The following is a 17833-nucleotide window of genomic DNA, read 5'->3' as shown; positions in this document are numbered from 1 at the left end:
GACTTTAGGGTCATGTTTCCACAAACTGTTGCTTGCTTTGCAGAACAGTATTTCCCTTTTAAGGTTACCCATTTTAAATCTGGTGTAGGATCACACATGCACATATCACAAAGCTTAAATTCCAGGTGGCCTGAGACAAGGCCTACCCTGGTACGAGAGGCACACATTGGCCTAGGCCTCAAAGGGGGGTTTGTGACCCCACACACACAGACACACTTAAACACACACAGATAACAAGAGAGGCCAGCACTCTAACTTTTATTGCTCAAAGTTTTAACGACCTACAGACAGCAGAGTGGACCCCAAGGACAGGGGTCCCTCGACTTGGCACACAACCCCCTCCCCATACATCCTGCCTTACATACCAGTCACCCAACACCCTAAAGAAAGTTTCTTTTAAGTTTGGCTGTTGTATATCTGTATATTTATTTATTTACGATTTAAGATTCTTTTTCTTTGACTGACTAACCTTCCCCCCCTTTTCTTTTCCACATTCCTCAGCAGCCCTTATCTGATCCTTGTGGCCGTTAGTAAGCTCTTTGTATTCTACCACGCCTATCTAAGGGTAAGATGTGCTGTTGGAATGAGAATATATCATATAATGTCTGTATAAAGGGTAACCTCTGATTGAGGTGCAACCTAGACCACTTAGACCAGGTACTGGTGTGAGTAATATAACATAATAACATAATATAAGTAATCATTAATTAATCATTACAGATGGTATTCGGTGTGAACCGCTAGGCTGGTATGGCATGTTTGGTATCAAACCGATGGAAAATCACTCCAGTTTTACACCACTTCAGCCTCTGTTCATTGAGTGCTCACAATAGTCCCTGCCTCTGTGCGATTTGGCTACTAAGCTCTAAAACCTCAAACTCGACTGAAATATTGTGAGACTCCCTCTCATTGGCCGTGAGAGGAGCTTCGCTACCGATCGTTTACATTACCTGGTGATGCAGTAACACCTTTATAACTTCCAGGCTGGATACTGTAATGCCTTCCTTTCTGGGTGCCCATCTGGATCCTCACATAAACGTCAGCTGGTACAAAATGCAGCAGCCAGAGTTCATACAAACACTAAAAAGATTGATTATATTAGCCCTGTTCTATGCTCCCCCTGGGCTGTGCTGCCTGGAGACCCCACATTTTCAAGATATCCTGCCTACCCTGCTGCCTGTGACGTCTCCACTATCTGTGACGTCCTTCTGGCCTGCTGCTGCCCCTGGAGGATGGGCTCCCCCTTTCAGTCTGGTTAGGGTTAGGGCTTCCTCTGCTGCCCCCTGGAGGATGGGCTCCCCTTTGAGTATGGTTAGGGTTAGGACTTCCTCTGCTGCCCCCTGGAGGATGGGCTCCCCCTTTGAGTCTGGTTAGGGTTAGGGCTTCCTCTGCTGCCCCCTGGAGGATGGGCTCCCCCTTTGAGTCTGGTTAGGGTTAGGGCTTCCCCTGCTGCCCACTGGAGGATGGGCTCCCCCTTTGAGTCTGGTTAGGGTTAGGGCTTCCTCTGCTGCCCCCTGGAGGATGGGCTCCCCCTTTGTATCTGGTTCCTCCCAAGGTTTCTTTCTTCTAGGGAGCTTTTCCTTGCCACTGTCCCCTCTGACTTGCTCACTGGGGGCTTTGGGCAGGGATGCTGCAAAGTGCTTTGAGATTATGTAATGTTGTGAAAATACACTATACAAATAAAACTGAACTGAACTGAAATTGCACTCAGTGTTTAGGGGGAGGGGGGAGACTCAAAATGATTGTTTATTGCGATATTTTTATACTAAATGACATACACATTTTTTTACTTATCACCCAGCCCTAATCAACAATACACTAATCAGAGAGCTATCAGTCCTGTGAAATAGGCTTTTAGGAAAATTGTTTTTTGAATGATTTATGAATAATGATACTTCATTCACCCCCATGGGGAAATTGTCTTTTCGCCCCTCCCATCTTGCTCTCCAAGAGACACACTGACACATATACAGGTGAGAGGAAGTTTGGGGGTCGCAGCGCAGGATCGGCCAGCATCCAGCACCCCTGCAGCTCAAGAGCTTAGCGATGACATCACTCTGCCGGCCAGGAGATCTGAGCCAGTGACCTTCCGCTCATGGACACAGAGTCCGAACCCAAAGAGTCACGCACCACACCCAGTATTTACAGAAATGCTTCCTACAGCATCCAAAACTGAAACAAATATGAGTGGTTTTCCCATTATTAATGAAAACTGGACCATTCTGTATGATGCTGTATCTTTGGTTATTTGTTACACAAAGAATGGTCATGGAAATCTTGTCTTTTTTGTTTTTACTACATCACTACCTTCAGTTAATATAAACTAGATTAAAAAGGAACCTTGTTGATAAAAGAGGGGAAATAAATTACATGTATACATATTCATTTTATATTTTAAACAATGTTTATCTATTTCTGCCGGACTAGATGTGTCGTCACATCCTCAGCAAGGTGCAGCTGAGGCCAGCAGAGGGCGCCAGTGAGCATCCAGAGACAGCAGTCATACGGAAGCTCCCAGCTCTGGGCTCCATCACATGAACACGCCTGCTGGCAATAACACTCACATACCACTGATACACCTTGTGGATAAAGAGCCCTCACTGTTTCTATAGCAGGTTAGGATGCTGTGCTGTGATCAGAAGGCAAACTGGATGGGAATGGAAACGTAGTAACAAACAAAAAGTGACATCACTACCTTCAGTCATTATAAAGGCTGTGGTCAAGATTAGCTACTGCTATACAAACAGCTATAGCTGTGATTATCAAAATAAAACCCACTTATTAATCCATGAGGAGAAATATATAATATATATTACACATTTCAAACAATATCCATGTATTACTGCCAGACCAGACATGATTTCCCATCCCCACGTCACTTACAGAGCCGTCCTGGAGTTCTTGACCACAGGCAGCAGCCTGCAGTGCTGTTTATCTGATCTGATGTATTTCTTCAGGTCAAACACATCCAGCTCCTCATCTGACATCAGCATCACAAAGGCCAGAGCTGAGTACTGTGCAGGTGAGAGGTCATCTGCTGAAATGTTTCCTGAATTCAGGTATCTTTGTACTTCCTCTACTAGAGAATTGTCACCCAGTTCAGTCAGACAGTGGAACAGGTTGATGGTCCTTTCTGGAGATAAATTCTCCTGTATTTTCTCCTTGATGTACTGGGCTGTATCTTTAATGGTATGTGAGCTGATTCTTGTCGGCCTCAGTAGTCTTTGTAACAGAGTCTTACTGGAGTCTGTTGAGAGGCCCAGGAGGAAGCGGAGGTAGATGTCCAAGTGTCCATTCTTGCTCTCTAATGCCTGATCCACTGCAGTCTCCAGCAAGTCAGCTGATGAGTTTGACAGAAACACATATAAAGCAGCAAGATACTCCTGGATGCTCAGATGCACAAAGCAGTACACCTTCTCCTGGTACAACCCATACTCCTCTTTAAAGACTTCTGTGCACACTCCAGAGTAAACTGGATCTTCACTGACATCAATGCCATTCTCTGTCAGATCTTGCTCATAAAATATGAGATTTCCTTTCTCAAGGTTGTCAAAAGCAAGTTTGCCAAGTGTCAAAAGAAATTCCTTGCTGTATTCCTTAAGCTTAGTTTCATGGTTTTTCATATACTTGTCATTTTTTAAACTTGTCTGAAAGATCAGGAAGTGTGTGTACATTTCAGTCAGAGTCCTTGGAATTTCTCCCCTGTCAGTCTCACTAATAAGCCTCTTAAGCACAGTGGCTGAAATCCAGCAGAACACAGGTATGTGGCACATGATGAAGAGGCTCCTTGATGATTTCACATGTGCGATAATCCTGCTGGCCAGGCTCTGATCATTAAATCTCTTCTTGAAATACTTCTCCTTCTGGGCATCACTGAACCCTCGTATTTCTGTCACCTGGTGGACACACTTAGCAGGTATCTGATTGGCTGCTGCTGGCCGGGAGGTTATCCAGAGGAGAGCGGATGGGAGCAGATTCCCCTTAATGAGGTTAGTCAACAGCACATCCAGTGACGTTTTCTTTGTTACATCAAACCAGCTGTCATTGTTCTGAAAATCCAGAGGAAGGCGACACTCATCCAGACCATCAAAGATGAACAAGACTTTGGAGCTAAACAGGTCAGTGGATTGAAATGATTTCAGTTCTGGGACAAAGTGGTGAAGCAGTTCAATCAGACTGTATTCACCCTTAATCAAATTCAGGTCCCGGAAAGGAAGAGCAAATATGAAGTGAACATCCTGGTTTGCTTTTCCTTCTGCCCAGTCGAGAATGAATTTCTGCACAGAGACTGTTTTCCCGATACCTGCCACCCCTTTAGTGAGTACAGTTCTGATAGGTGTCACACGCCCACATAAGGGTTTAAATATATCATTGCACTTGACTGTAGTATCTTCTGTTTGCCTTTTCTTGGATGCTGTTTCAATCTGTCTCACTTCATGTTCATCATTGACTGCTCCAGTCCCACCTTCAGTTATGTAGAGTTCTGTGTAAATCTCACTGAGAAGTGTTGGCTGTCCTTCCTTAGCTTTCCCTTCAAATACACACTCAAATTGCTTCTTAAGTTTAGCTTTGATTTCCTGTAGCATGAGCTTTCCTGAAAAGAAATGAGATAAAAATGCACTAATTCTCACCGTGATCCTGACCAGTATGAGGAAGAATATTTTCCAAAAACACACTTTTTTACACATACATATCCAGATATTTCCCTGTGACTGTGAATGTGAAACTGAAAGTTTTATCATGTGTATTTTACTGGAACACCGCATACAGGACCGTGAATAAGCCTTAGGCAGCCAAAGGAAATGTTTAAAGCCATTTATCTGGGTAGTAAGTGTATATCTGCTCAGAACCAAAAAAAACACAAAACCCCTTTTCATTTCCCAAACCTCTCCTCAGGGGCACCATGTCATGACCCGGCTCGTCGGCTCCTCATGTGTGCCACGCCCCCTGATTACCCACGTGTGCTTCCCTGATTGTTTCCAGCCCTGTCTGATTACTTTGCTTAGTCTTGTCCTATTTAAGTCCTGGTCTGACCCGTTCCCCTTGTCCGTCATTGTGGATTCGGTGTGGTGTGTGTTTCAAGCCCCTGTCCCGTCGTAAATAGACCCCAGTTTAGCCCTGATCACTGCCTGCCTGCCTCTCCTTACCTGCCGACCCGCACGATCGCCGCTTCCCGCGAACACGATCGTGACACACCACAGCCAGTCCATGTATTTGTTAAATTTCACCACCAGCTCACTTCATTAATTAATTAAATTAGTTTAAAACTCAAGAAGATACTGATCAGCCACATGAGGTGTGTTAGTGGTCAAGTAAAAAAATACGTGGATATACTGCACGATTTCTGCAAATATTAGGGTGATTTTGGGAGAGGTTCTGAAATGGCAAACACACTTTGACATACATATTATAGTAGTTCTACCCCAACATGAAGACCATTTAAACATACTTTTCTCTGCCTGCCTAAGGCTTTTGCACAATATTGTACATGTACATAATGTTATAAAGCTCTTACTCTTGTCCAGCAGGTCAGCAAGATCATTTTGCTTCATGGTCCTCAGGATGTACAGTGTGATCTTCAGAGCTACCTCTCTAACACTGGTCTTCTGCATCTGACCATCACAGTCCAAGTCATTGTCCTCCTCCAGCTGAGGCTCAGAGCATTCTGGGTAATTCTGATCTAGGTACCTCACAAACGTCTTCAGTTCCTCCTTTAGGAACTTCATGGCTTTTTCCTCTAGCAACTAAAATAAACAGTCAGAGTTAATTATTGCTACTTACACCAAACCTTTTCAGAGTTTCACTTGTGAATCATAGATTAAAACATATTTTCTTTAAGATGATGAATTTCTTATTATACAGCTGTATAAAATATAAGCTAATTCACATAACAGCCAAGAAAATATATATCAGCAATAAATACAAACCTTCAATATGGATGATAAACCCGATTTATCATGTAGATCTGAACTGCATTCTTCCATTTGGTCTCTGTGAATTAGGCAGAAACATAAAGACCTCAATTCATCTACAGAAATGTAACAGAAAGACTGAAAAGTTCCCCATTAAAATTGCTGTTACTGCAGATAAAGAATAACATTGTGGTATATTACAACACCTATTCCAAAAAGTTGGGACATTGTGCAAATTGTAAATAAAAATAGAATGCAATGATATGGAAATCTCATAAACCTGTATTATATTCACAACAAAGTATAGAAAACATATCAGATGTTTAAACTGAGACATTTTGCTATTTCATGAAAAATATTGGCTCATTTTGAATTTCATGACAGCAACACGTCTCAAAAAAGTTGGGATCAGGGCAATAGGAGGCTGGAAAAGTTAGTGGTACAAAAACCCATCAGCTGGAGCAACAATTTGCAAATAATTAGGTCAGTTGGCAACAGGTGAGTAACATGACTGGGTATAAAAAGAGCATCTTAGAGCTGCAGTGTCTCTCTGAAGTAAAGATGGGCAGAGGGTCACAATCCCCCTAATACTGCACTGACAAATAGTGGAGCAATTTCAGAAAGAAGTTCCTCAGTATAAAACTGCAAAGAGGTGAATATTTCATCATCTACAGCGCATAATGTAATCAAAAGAATCTGAGAATCTGGAGAAATCTCTGTGAAAAACTAGATGCCTGTGATATTTTGGCCCTTAGGCAGCACTGCATCACAAACAGGCATGATTCTGTAATGGAATCACTAAATAGGCTCAGGAATATTTCCCAAAAACATTGTCAGTGAACACAATTCGCGCTGCCATGCACAGATGCCAGTTAAAACTCTATCATCCAAAGAAGAAGCCGTATATGAAGATGATCCAGAATCACCGACGTCGTCTCTGGGCCAAAGCTCATTTAAAATGGACTGTGGCTGAGTGGAAAACTGTTCTGTGGTCAGTCGAATCTAAATTTGAGATTCTTTTTGGAAACCAGGGACACCATGTCATTCGGACTAAAGAGGAGAAGGACCACCCAGCATATTATCAGCACTCAGTTCAAAAGGCAGCATCTCTGATGGTGTGGGGGTGCATTAGTACATATGGCAGGGGCAGCCTGCATATCTGGAAAGGCACCATCAATGCTGAAAGGTATATCCAGGTTCTGGAGCAACAGATGCTCCCATCCAGACGACGTCTCTTTCAGTGAAGACCTTGCATTTTCCAACATGACAATGCCAAACCACACACTGCATCAATTACAACATGATGGATTCGTAGAAGAAGGGTCCGGGTACTGAACTGGCCTGCCACCGGTCCACATCTTCCAGCCACTGAGAACATTTGGATGCTCCATAAAATGAAAAATATGACACAGAAGATCTAGGACAGTTGAGCAACTAGAATCCTGTATCAGACAAGAATGGGACAACATTCCTCTCCCAAAACTCAAACAACTGACCTCCTCAGTCCTCAGACATTTACAGACTGTTGTTAAAAGAAGAGAAGATGCCACACAGTGGTAAACATGGCCTTGGCCCAACTTTTGTGAGATGTGTTGCTGCTGCGACATTCAAAATTTTTCCTTACAATGATGCATTTTCTCAGTTTAAACACTTGATATGTTTTCTGTTCTGTTATGAATAAAATATAGGTTTATGAGATTTCCATATCATTGCATTCTGATTTTATTTACAATTTGCAGAACGTCCCAACATTTTTGGAATTGGGGCTGTAGTTTGGAAAGATGTATCTGCCATGTTAAGCTTTATTCACTGGGGCGGCTTCCTGATTCTCTCATGACAGCAGAAGAGAACCAGTGACATCAGGCTCCAGCACACAGAGACACAGCAGGGAGGAAGTGAGAGTGGGTGAGAAGGGGAGCGAGCAGTATGAGCGGAGGCAGGCCTCTCAGCTTACACCACCCAGCTGTCGGGGCCCAGCGCCCCCCGGTGTCCATTACCACAGGCGCAGCCCAAGACAGACACAGTATCTGCCGGTGCTATAGAGAGATCAGCACAAGTCATACACACTGTGACGAGCTACAACACAGGCGGTAACTCTGCCAGGGGCTGATCTGGGCAGCTAGAGGCACATCGGGGAGGAACAAAGGAAGGGGGGCAGTTTGACTTCCTCCTGACGTGGCAGGGCAGAGTCTGGCAGAGGAATTCACCCAACCTCTTATCTGCAGCTGCATAACTGGCCCAGCTGCGCATGCAGGGCAGACAGCCTGAGAGCTGACAGGGCCTGGCGGGGCAGAGTCTGGCAGAGGAACACACCTGACCTCTTATCTGCAGCCGCAAAACTGGCCCAGCTGCGCATGCAGGGCAGGCAGCCTGAGAGCTGACAGGGCCTGGCGGGGCAGAGTCTGGCAGAGGAACACACCTGACCTCTTATCTGCAGCCGCAAAACTGGCCCAGCTGCGCATGCAGGGCAGGCAGCCTGAGAGCTGACAGGGCCTGGCGGGGCAGAGTCTGGCAGAGGAACACACCTGACCTCTTATCTGCAGCCGCATAACTGGCCCAGCTGCGCATGCAGGGCAGGCAGCCTGAAAGCTGACAGGGTCTGGCAGGGCTGCGCGCTTTAGGAGCTCGATGACTACCTCCAGGTCAGAGTTCCGACTCTTGCAGCCCCCTCCATCCGCTTAATCGGATCGGATGCTAGTGAGCAGCAGCACAGCCTCAGTCGGAACACTCTGGGTCGCCCTCCGCGGCCGTAACGCTCTGGGTCGCCCTCCGCGGCCGTAACGCTCTGGGTCGCCCTCCGCGGCCGTAACGCTCTGGGTCGCCCTCCGCGGCCGTAACGCTCTGGGTCGCCCTCCGCGGCCGTAACGCTCTGGGTCGCCCTCCGCGGCCGTAAGGCTCTGGGTCGCCCTGCGCGGCCGTAACGCTCTGGGTCGCCCTGCGCGGCCGTAACGCTCTGGGTCGCCCTGCGCGGCCGTAACGCTCTGGGTCGCCCTGCGCGGCCATAACGCTCTGGGTCGCCCTCCGCGGCCATAACGCTCTGGGTCGCCCTCCGCGGCAGTAACGCTCCGGGTCGCCCTCCGCGGCAGTAACGCTCCGGGTCGCCCTCCGCGGCCGTAACGCTCCGGGTCGCCCTCCGCGGCAGTAACGCTCCGGGTCGCCCTCCGCGGCCGTAACGCTCCGGGTCGCCCTCCGCGGCCGTAACGCTCCGGGTCGCCCTCCGCGGCAGTAACGCTCTGGGTCGCCCTCCGCGGCCGTAACGCTCCGGGTCGCCCTCCGTAACGCTTAAAAATTAATCCCTGCTGAGCTGCCATGGTAACTTAGGTGAGTGATCAAGTTTGGTCCGGACCAGGTGAACTGTCTCGCTTAGTTAAACGCTGTCTCAAAGAACGTCCGACGTGTGGGAACAGATTCCCAAAAGATTGTTTCGTTGGACGAGATCATTGGCTTCCGCAAAACGTTAAAAAACAGGGCGCAATTTTTCACGCAATCCGAGCAGGACCTTTTATTAGAGGGTATGACGAATTCAGTGATTTAATATGTACTAAAGGAAACGCATCAAAAGCGACCCAAACCAGAAAAGACGGCTGGCAAAAAGTTTCCGACAAATTAAACGTGTAAGTAGTTTTTAGTTATTGTATTTATCACTTGAATGTAATATTATGGTTCCAATGTTTCTTTATTCTTTTATTATCAAAATTACAGATCGAATAGAAGCACAATCATGCAGGATATGGGAACAAGTTAAAGTGAAGTACAAACATGACATTTCATTCATATATATATATATATATATATATATATGTTTGTATGTATGAGTTTGTGTGTGTATGTATGTGTTTGTTGATTTTATGCATATGAATGGCGAGGCCATGACTGACTGGATTTCCATGCACGGACACTGATTAAGTCTGCGAGCTAATCCTTGTTTACGCAGAACAAACCGGCTCTGAGCAGGTCTGAGGATTTGGATGTGCTGCTATGACAACACATCCAGCAAGACTTTCGAAAAACCGCGCCAAGTGCCCCAGGCGGCTGGCGTGTGCCAAGTGTCCCAGGTGGCTGGCATGTACCAACTACCCCAGGCGGCCGGCGTGTGCCAAGTGCCCCAGGTGGCTGGCATGTACCAACTACCCCAGGCGGCCGGCGTGTACCAACTACCCCAGGCGGCTGGCGTGTGCCAAGTGTCCCAGGTGGCTGGCATGTACCAACTACCCCAGGCGGCCGGCGTGTACCAACTACCCCAGGCGGCTGGCGTGTACCAACTACCCCAGGCGGCAGGCGTCTGCCAAGTGTCGCAAGCGGCTGGCGTGTACCAACTACCCCAGGCGGCTGGCGTGTGCCAAGTGCCCTATGGCCTGACTATAGACCCAGAGAGACATGCATGCTAGTGGGCTGTAACACTGTTACCTCTCAGGGCTCTTTCTGTTACACCCCACAGGGGGGCGCATTTCATGACTTGCACTATAAATGTTGCCACTCACAGCTTCTAATATCCTGAGGCCCCAGGGCACTGGCCCCACTGGCCCGGTCCATAACCCAGCCGAGGCTCCAGGGGGCGCTATCTTGGGGCACCTTCAGCCACCGGCTCATTCCCCCACCGTGAGCTAAGAAGCGCTACTGGGGATCTTTCCTGCCTGCTGCCGTTAGACACCACAATGCCTGCTGTCGATGTGCAGCCCCCACAGCCAGCCTTAACGTCCCATTTTTAACTATTTAAAGTTTTTTATTTATATTTATTTATTGAACTATATGGTATTTTCAGGATTTTTTCTGTGTGTTCTGTGTACTTTTTAAACTTGTTATCCTACAGAAATTTCATTTACTTCTAAAAATCTTTAATTATATTTGCACTGAATCAGCAAAATTTAATTGTCACCTTTGGCAAACAAACCAATAGTCTTTCTCTTTTTTTTGATGATCCTGCCTCATTATTAAGCCACATTGTTCCATTAAACATGTTAAACTAAAGCCTTCGTCTGAGCATAATCTAATGGATTCATGAGAGTGAAATGATTTATTAACACAGAAGCATCCGTCTCACGAGACGACAATCTATTGTCGAGTCATTCTTTAATGGACATGCGGGGGGGGGGGGGGGGGGGGGGTAACAGGCAAACCAGGTTTTTCCAGCTCTGTGCTGTGGACTGAAATTTAAAATCCACTTTGCGATTAAATAACTTCCAATTCCAGCTCACAGAAAGTCAGGTTTTACAGTAATCCTCATCCATTTACCTCAGATGTTATTTATATAGAATACAGACAAAACTTTTGTTTAAATTCTCAAGGTGAAGGAATCTGTTAAAGGTAAAAATTGGTGCATTCATTATAAATATGTTATTTCCTCATAGCTTGTATGTGTCTCTGTGCCATTTGACTGAGAGTCTGATTGTCATTAACAGTGTTTGTTTAAATGCACATTTACCTTTGATCTGTAGGGAAAGGTCCCTCTCTGAAGGCATGTGGAGGCTCCATTGACCAGTCACTCTTCATGGAAACACAGCTGGGTACAGGGGAGTCTGCTCTCTTCATCAGGACACTGTGGGCAGCGAGAGGAAACAAACCCTCATGGTATAAATATAATTCATACAATGGGGACGGCATCACACTGCTGTTTAGCCTTCTGCTCTGCCTTCATGTACTTTGATATGCTGTGAAGATCTTGCTGTAAACAGACTTATTTACAGTCAGCTTTTAAGGAAATTGTCTCATCTAAAATTAAAATATTATATGAAACTTTTAGTATGACCGTTAAAAACCTCCATAACTAGACTTGACTGATGTTCCTTTTTACCTGTTTATATATGTTTTTGTTTGTTTGTTTAGTTTTGTTATGTGGCCATTTTGTATAGGAGGGATGGTCTGTTACTCGCCTCTAGTATAAAAGAACTGGCTGATTGTGGAAGAAGACGGTGAAGACAGAAGATGGCGAGGTCTTTTTATTAAGCTACACATATTAAAGTGCTGCCCACTGACCAGCCCTAGCTAGGAGCCCAGTTTACTTTTATGTTATGGTCTGACTATAGACCCAGAGAGACATGCATACTAGTGGGCTGTAACACTGTTACCTCTCAGGGCTCTTTCTGTTACACCCCACAGGGGGGCGCATTTCAGAAGCAGATCCATCCATTTTTATGCTGATCCAGACCAGATGATTCCTGCTGGGGCCTCTGTTAACATGAATGGTAAGTAGATACATAGATAAATACACAATATCGAGTACTCAGCATTTTTACATCAAACTGATGAATTGTGTCTCCATTCTGTTATGTTCAATGTGTAGAATTACACATAGTAAAGAGGTTTAATGCAAACTTTCAATGCCACATTTTTTATAATTATATGTATAAACATCCCCTCCTGGAGCCGACACCTTATGGTGGTGGAGGGGTTTGCGTGTTCCAGTGATCCCAGGAGCTAAGCTGCCCGGGGCTTTATGCCCCTGGTAGGGTCACCGAAGGCAAACAGGTCCTGGGTGAGGAACCAGACGAACTGCAGCTCATTAGACCCCTTATGATGAGGAAAAACATAGATTTACGTTTTCCCTCCCCCGGATGTGGGTCACCGGGCCCTCCCTTCCCCCCCCCCACAGCCAGGCCTGCACCCATGGGGCCTGGTCGGGCACAGCCTGAAGAAGGCACGTAGGCTCCCCCTCCAGTGGGCTCATCACCTGTAGGAGGGGCCAAAGGGGTCGGGTGCAGTGTGAATTGGGCAGTGGTCGAAGGCGGGGACTTTCACTGGGATCCTCAGCTGCAGAAGTTGGCTCTAGGGACATGGAATGTCATCTCTCTGGTGGAGAAGAAGCCTGAGCTGGTGTGTGAGGTTGTGAGGTTCTGACTAGACTTTTATGGATGGAATTTCTAGGCACAGCCAGGGCACTGAGGGTTTGGTGACCTCAGGATTGGGTCTCTGCTTTTTGCAGATGATGTGGTTCAGTTGGCTTCACTGGACTGTGACCTTCGGCTCTCACTGGAGCAGTTCGCAGCCAAGTGTGAAGCGGCTGGGATGAGGATCAGCACCTCCAAATCCGAGAACATGGTCCTCAGCCGGAAAAGGGTGGAGTGCTCTCTGGGTCGCGGAGGAGGTATTTCTCCAACTGGAGGAGATTAAGTATCTCGGGGGCTTGTTCATGAGTGTGGGAAGGATGGAGCAGGAGATCGACAGGCAGATCAGTGCAGAGTTAGCAGTGATGCGGGCACTGCATCGGTCCGTCATGGTGAAAAAGGAGTTGAACCAAAAGGCATAGCTCTCGATTTACCAGTCAATTTACTTTCCTACCCTCACCTGTGGTCATGAGCTGTGGGTAGTGACTGAAAGAACGAGGTCGCGAATACAAGTGGCTGAAATGGGTTTCCTCTGTAGGATGGCTGGGCTCTCCCTTAGAGACAGGGTGAGGAGCTCAGTCATTCGGAGGGGACTCAGAGTAGAGCCGCTGCTCCTCTGCATTGAGAGATGACTGCAGTGGGTGCATGTATACAGCAGTGATATTCCAGCAGACCAGGGGAGGGCAGATGTACTTAAACAAAGTACATCTACACAGTACAGTACAAAAACAATGGCCTCCATCACAGCTATCACCCCCCTACCCTCCCCCCTGGAACTCAGAATACACGAAGCGGATGTGAGCCGGCTGTTCCAGAAACAGAAATCCAAGAAGCCCCCAGACCAGATGGTGTCTCCCCCTCCTGCCTCAGAACCTGTGCTGATCAGCTGGTTCCCATCTTCACCCGCATCTTCAATAGATCCCTGGAGCTGTGTGAAGTTCCCTCCTGCTTCAAACGCTCCACCATTATCCCGTCCCCAAGAAACCCACCATCACAGGACTGAATGACTACAGACCTGTCGCCTTGACGTCTGTGGTCATGAAATCCTTTGAACGTCTGGTTTTAGCTCATCTGAAGGACATTACAGGACAGGTTGGTGGATGATGCAATGAATATGGGGCTGCATTATATCCTGCAACATCTCGACCGTCCAGGAACTTATGCCAGGATCCTGTTTGTGGACTTTAGTTCGGCTTTTGACACCATTGTGCCTAATCTCCTCTCCTCCAAACTCTCCCAGCTCAGCGTGTCACCAGCTACCTGCCAGTGGATCACCAGCTTCCTGACAGACAGGAAGCAGCAAGTAAGGCTGGGGGGGTCACTTCTGAAACACGGTCCCTCAGTATCGGTGCCCCTGAAGGATGTGTCCTCTCCCCACTGCTCTTCTCCCTCTACACCAATGACTGCACCTCCAGGAACTCAGCTGTAAAACTCCTGAAGTTTGCAGACGACACCATCATTGGACTCATTCAGGATGGTGATGAGTCTGCATACCGGCAGGAAGTTGAGCGGCTGGTACTCTGGTGCAGTCAGCACAACCTGGAGCTGAACACACACAAGACTGTAGAGATGACAGTGGACTTCAGGAGACGTCCGTCATCACTGTCCCCCCTCACCATATCAGACAGCCCAGTGTCTACTGTGGAGTTTTTCAAGTTCGTGGGTACCACCATCTCCCAGGACCTGAAGTGGGAGACCAACATCTCCTCCATCCTCAAAAAGGCCCAGCAGAGGATGTACTTCCTGAGACAACTGAGGAAGTACAGTCTTCCACAGGAGCTGCTGATCCAGTTCTACACTGCAGTCACTGAGTCTGTCCTCTGCTCCTCCATCACAGTCTGGTATGGAGCAGCTGCCAAACAGGACAGGAAGAGACTGCAGCGGACCGTACAGTCAGCAGAAAAGATCATCGGTGCCCCCCTGCCCTCCATCACAGTCTGGTATGGAGCAGCCACCAAACAGGACAGGAAGAGACTGCAGCGGACCGTACAGACAGCAGAAAGATCATCGGTGCCCCCCTGCCCTCCGTCCAGGACCTGTCTCTCTCAAGATCCAGGAAAAGGGCAGGAAAATAATCACAGATCCCACACAGCCTGGACACAGACTTTCTGAGCTGCTGCCCTCTGGCAGACGATATAGAAGCCTGCAGACCAGGACACCCGACACAGGAACAGCTTCTCTCCCCTCGCCATCTCCCTCCTAAACAGCTGAACTGTCACACTGCTAAACACCTACAGCACTGCAACTGCACTCCTGATTCTGATACTGACAAAGGCTGATTTCCAAGGGACCTAAAAGTATGACAAGTTCGGGGATAGAATTCAATGCTTTATTTCCAGTAGGTTGTGTATGTTTGTAACATTACAAAGTGTTTTTACAAAAATGAATTTTATCATAATTTGAAAACCATATCAAACACTGTACACCAGGGGTCTCCATCTCCGGTCCTGGAGAGCTACTGTCCAGTAAGTTTTTCTATCCGATCTGGCTATTTACCTGAGAACAGGTGTGACTCATCAGAAGCCAAGAAGTCACGTGATCTCGTACAGGACGACCGCTTAGAGTCTTGCTCAGCTCCCAACTATTTAATTTCTCCACCATTTAACCCCCCAAATCACTATTACAATATACTTTAACCTTGTCGAAGTTACAGAGATTTTCCATTTTTTTCCTCAACTCGTTCTCACACTGATAAGAAAAAAAAATGAAAATTGGTTCGACGAGTATTCGCTAGTCAGGAAGACGATGACTCCCATTCTAGTGCGGGAGGTGCCGATTCTGTACTGGACCGAATTTTGGCTCGTATCGATGGTATTGAAAAATCCCAAGACGCCTTGGACGATATAAAATCATCAATCTCCTCCATTGAGAGATCTCTTTCTAACTTATTACTGTTAATGATTTGTTGTGATTGTTCGGCTCCACTACTCACGGTTTGGCAGTGTGGCCCCCGCCCCCAGTAGACATACGAGTAGAATGTGAGGTGATTGAGGTATGGATTGATTCTGATCGTATATGGACTAATCATCCGGAGATTCAAATACGTCGTCCTTGATTCACCCATAATATTATTGTGCTATGGTTGAACTGCCCAAACATGTTTTTCATTGTTCACGTATATAACTTGTTTTTCACGAATAACTTCTCACGGAAAGAGTTGGAAAACCTGTCTTGTCTTGTCTTTCTCTGGGGAAAGGGACGCTTACCTTGCTTCTTCCAGGGGAAAAGGAGAAACGTTGCTCAAAATGCTTCGTTACCACAAGCGCAAACCCGCCGTCTGTGTAAAAGTGAAGTTTGTGTCTCTAAAATCACACCGTGTGTTCATTTTCCGGTACAATGTGTGACCCCCTCTCCCTCCGTATTTACTCCGCTCGGTGTCCGCGATGTGTGATTCATTCCTGCTTGATGGCTCTGCTGCGCCCTTTTCGGGACTGATAATAAAGAGCTCACACTTATACACACACACACACACAACACAATTAACCCCGTGTGTGTGTGTGTGTGTAATACACACATACACCACCTTCTGTCATTCAGCTGCGCTGTGGGTTGCGTTTGACTTAATCTTTACCGATTATTAAAATCAGATTGCGTACTATTTGCATTAAACAGTTTAAATACGACTGCAAAGCCAGTCAATTAATCAGAACATTTCAGATTGGAGAACACAGAACAGATCCGTGGTAAAACCTTTGATTTAATAAAATGTTAAGCCTTATGTTTAACACTAGCATATTAATCCCCAACACTTTAAAAAAGAAAAACTTAATATAGCTTCAAAATATTACAATGTTTACGCAGCACAGTATATTAGGCGAACTCATGGCTGAGCGTACTGTAAGTAATTAAATATTATTGATGTTAATTCGAAAACTCTTCTGATACACGTACAGTAACCTACTGTGCTGTACGGGCGTATATTTAATGTTTAATTATATTGAACACTCAAATTTCTCATTACATTTGGAATAAGAAGCCAAGGATTAAGTATTCTGTTCTCACCAGACCGAAAAACCGTGACATTGTCTCTTTTTGCCAAATCTGCTGTTTTATTTTAAATCCCGCTATATATGTAGGCTGTGTAAAACATATGCATTTTATTATTATAGTCTTACCTTGAAACATAGAATATCTTTAAATTATTCCAGAATCTTGATAAAGTATTTCTTGACAAACTTTCGACTCTGCCTTTAAAATCTCGACACTTAATTTCACTTTCGTTTACAGGCAGGAAATGATCAGCTCCGTTTCATGCAAAAAATGGACACGGACTCTGCGGCACATCGTAGGGTTTTGGGGGGATATTATCTATGTGACTTAATTAGTAATGTAATAAGTGTAGCGAACTAAAACGCCTATGTCCGCTACAACTTAAGCGGGTCCACTGGTAACCACTGCCACCACCTTTCTTTATAATTTATCTGGGGAGGTCCAGACACCGAAGCCAAGAGTATAAATAGAATATTACTTTATTTCATGTAATAGCCGGGGATCACAATCCTTCCCAGAGGGCAACACATCACACGTGTTGACTCCACAACATCAGATCACACCACAAAATCCATAATTATAAATACACAAATCTAGTGAGGGAAAAAGCACTGCACTCCGTATACCACCCAAATCACCCCCATCAGTCTCCTTCCCCACCCTCAACAACTGTACTACCAACCCCGGCTAAAATCAACACACAACCACACACATTCATACGAAAAGACAGAAACCTTTAAAAGGACGGTTACTTCTAAGGGGAGAGGCAACACAGCCCCCCGTCCTTCCCCCGAAGAAGGAAGAGGCTCTACTCCCAAAGCGCACTTCGCTCCGCGGCTCCTTATCACCCACACATCGCTAACTTCCCTACACATTCATCCCCCCACCTCACTCTTACCTACTTATCTTCGCCCGCGGCCGATCTAACATCAGCGACGGACACACCACATTTTCCCCAACATTAACCGCGGACAGCCAAGGGATTCCCCTCCCTCCCGAACCACACCGGTCCTTTCTCCACCAAACCAAACCAAACATAGAACAACCCCTCAATCTATTCCACCCCCCTTTAAAAAGACATTCCTCCCCCCCAGCTGTAACCCATTAACA

At 46.3% G+C, this 17833-nt stretch overlaps 1 protein-coding gene across 7 annotated transcripts in view; it reads right to left on the bottom strand.

Moving 5' to 3' along the window:
• The window catches only part of LOC125721539 (NACHT, LRR and PYD domains-containing protein 3-like), a 45158-nt gene extending 28141 nt beyond the window's left edge, over positions 1–17017 (bottom strand). For 2 of the 7 annotated variants that reach the window (XM_048997468.1, XM_048997474.1), the window contains exons 1-6: positions 16849–17017; positions 11978–12079; positions 11335–11448; positions 5928–5991; positions 5516–5744; positions 2884–4594 (exon numbers count right to left, since the gene is read on the bottom strand). In XM_048997468.1, the coding sequence (XP_048853425.1) occupies positions 2884–4594; positions 5516–5744; positions 5928–5991; positions 11335–11448; positions 11978–12039 (2180 nt within the window). In that variant the 5' untranslated portion in view covers positions 12040–12079; positions 16849–17017. Of the gene's footprint in view, positions 1–2883; positions 4595–5515; positions 5745–5927; positions 5992–8548; positions 8792–11334; positions 11449–11977; positions 12080–12579; positions 12699–15939; positions 16188–16848 lie in introns of those variants that run through there. The other 5 variants (XM_048997469.1, XM_048997472.1, XM_048997473.1 and 2 more) reach the window with 5 other exon arrangements.
• Between the last annotated feature and the right edge of the window lie 816 nt (positions 17018–17833).

Source organism: Brienomyrus brachyistius, unplaced genomic scaffold (genome assembly GCF_023856365.1).
Source record: "Brienomyrus brachyistius isolate T26 unplaced genomic scaffold, BBRACH_0.4 scaffold34, whole genome shotgun sequence".
Taxonomy (NCBI): domain Eukaryota; kingdom Metazoa; phylum Chordata; class Actinopteri; order Osteoglossiformes; family Mormyridae; genus Brienomyrus; species Brienomyrus brachyistius.
Note: the sequence above shows the minus strand (reverse complement) of the source record. Positions and strands in the feature narration are given on the sequence as shown.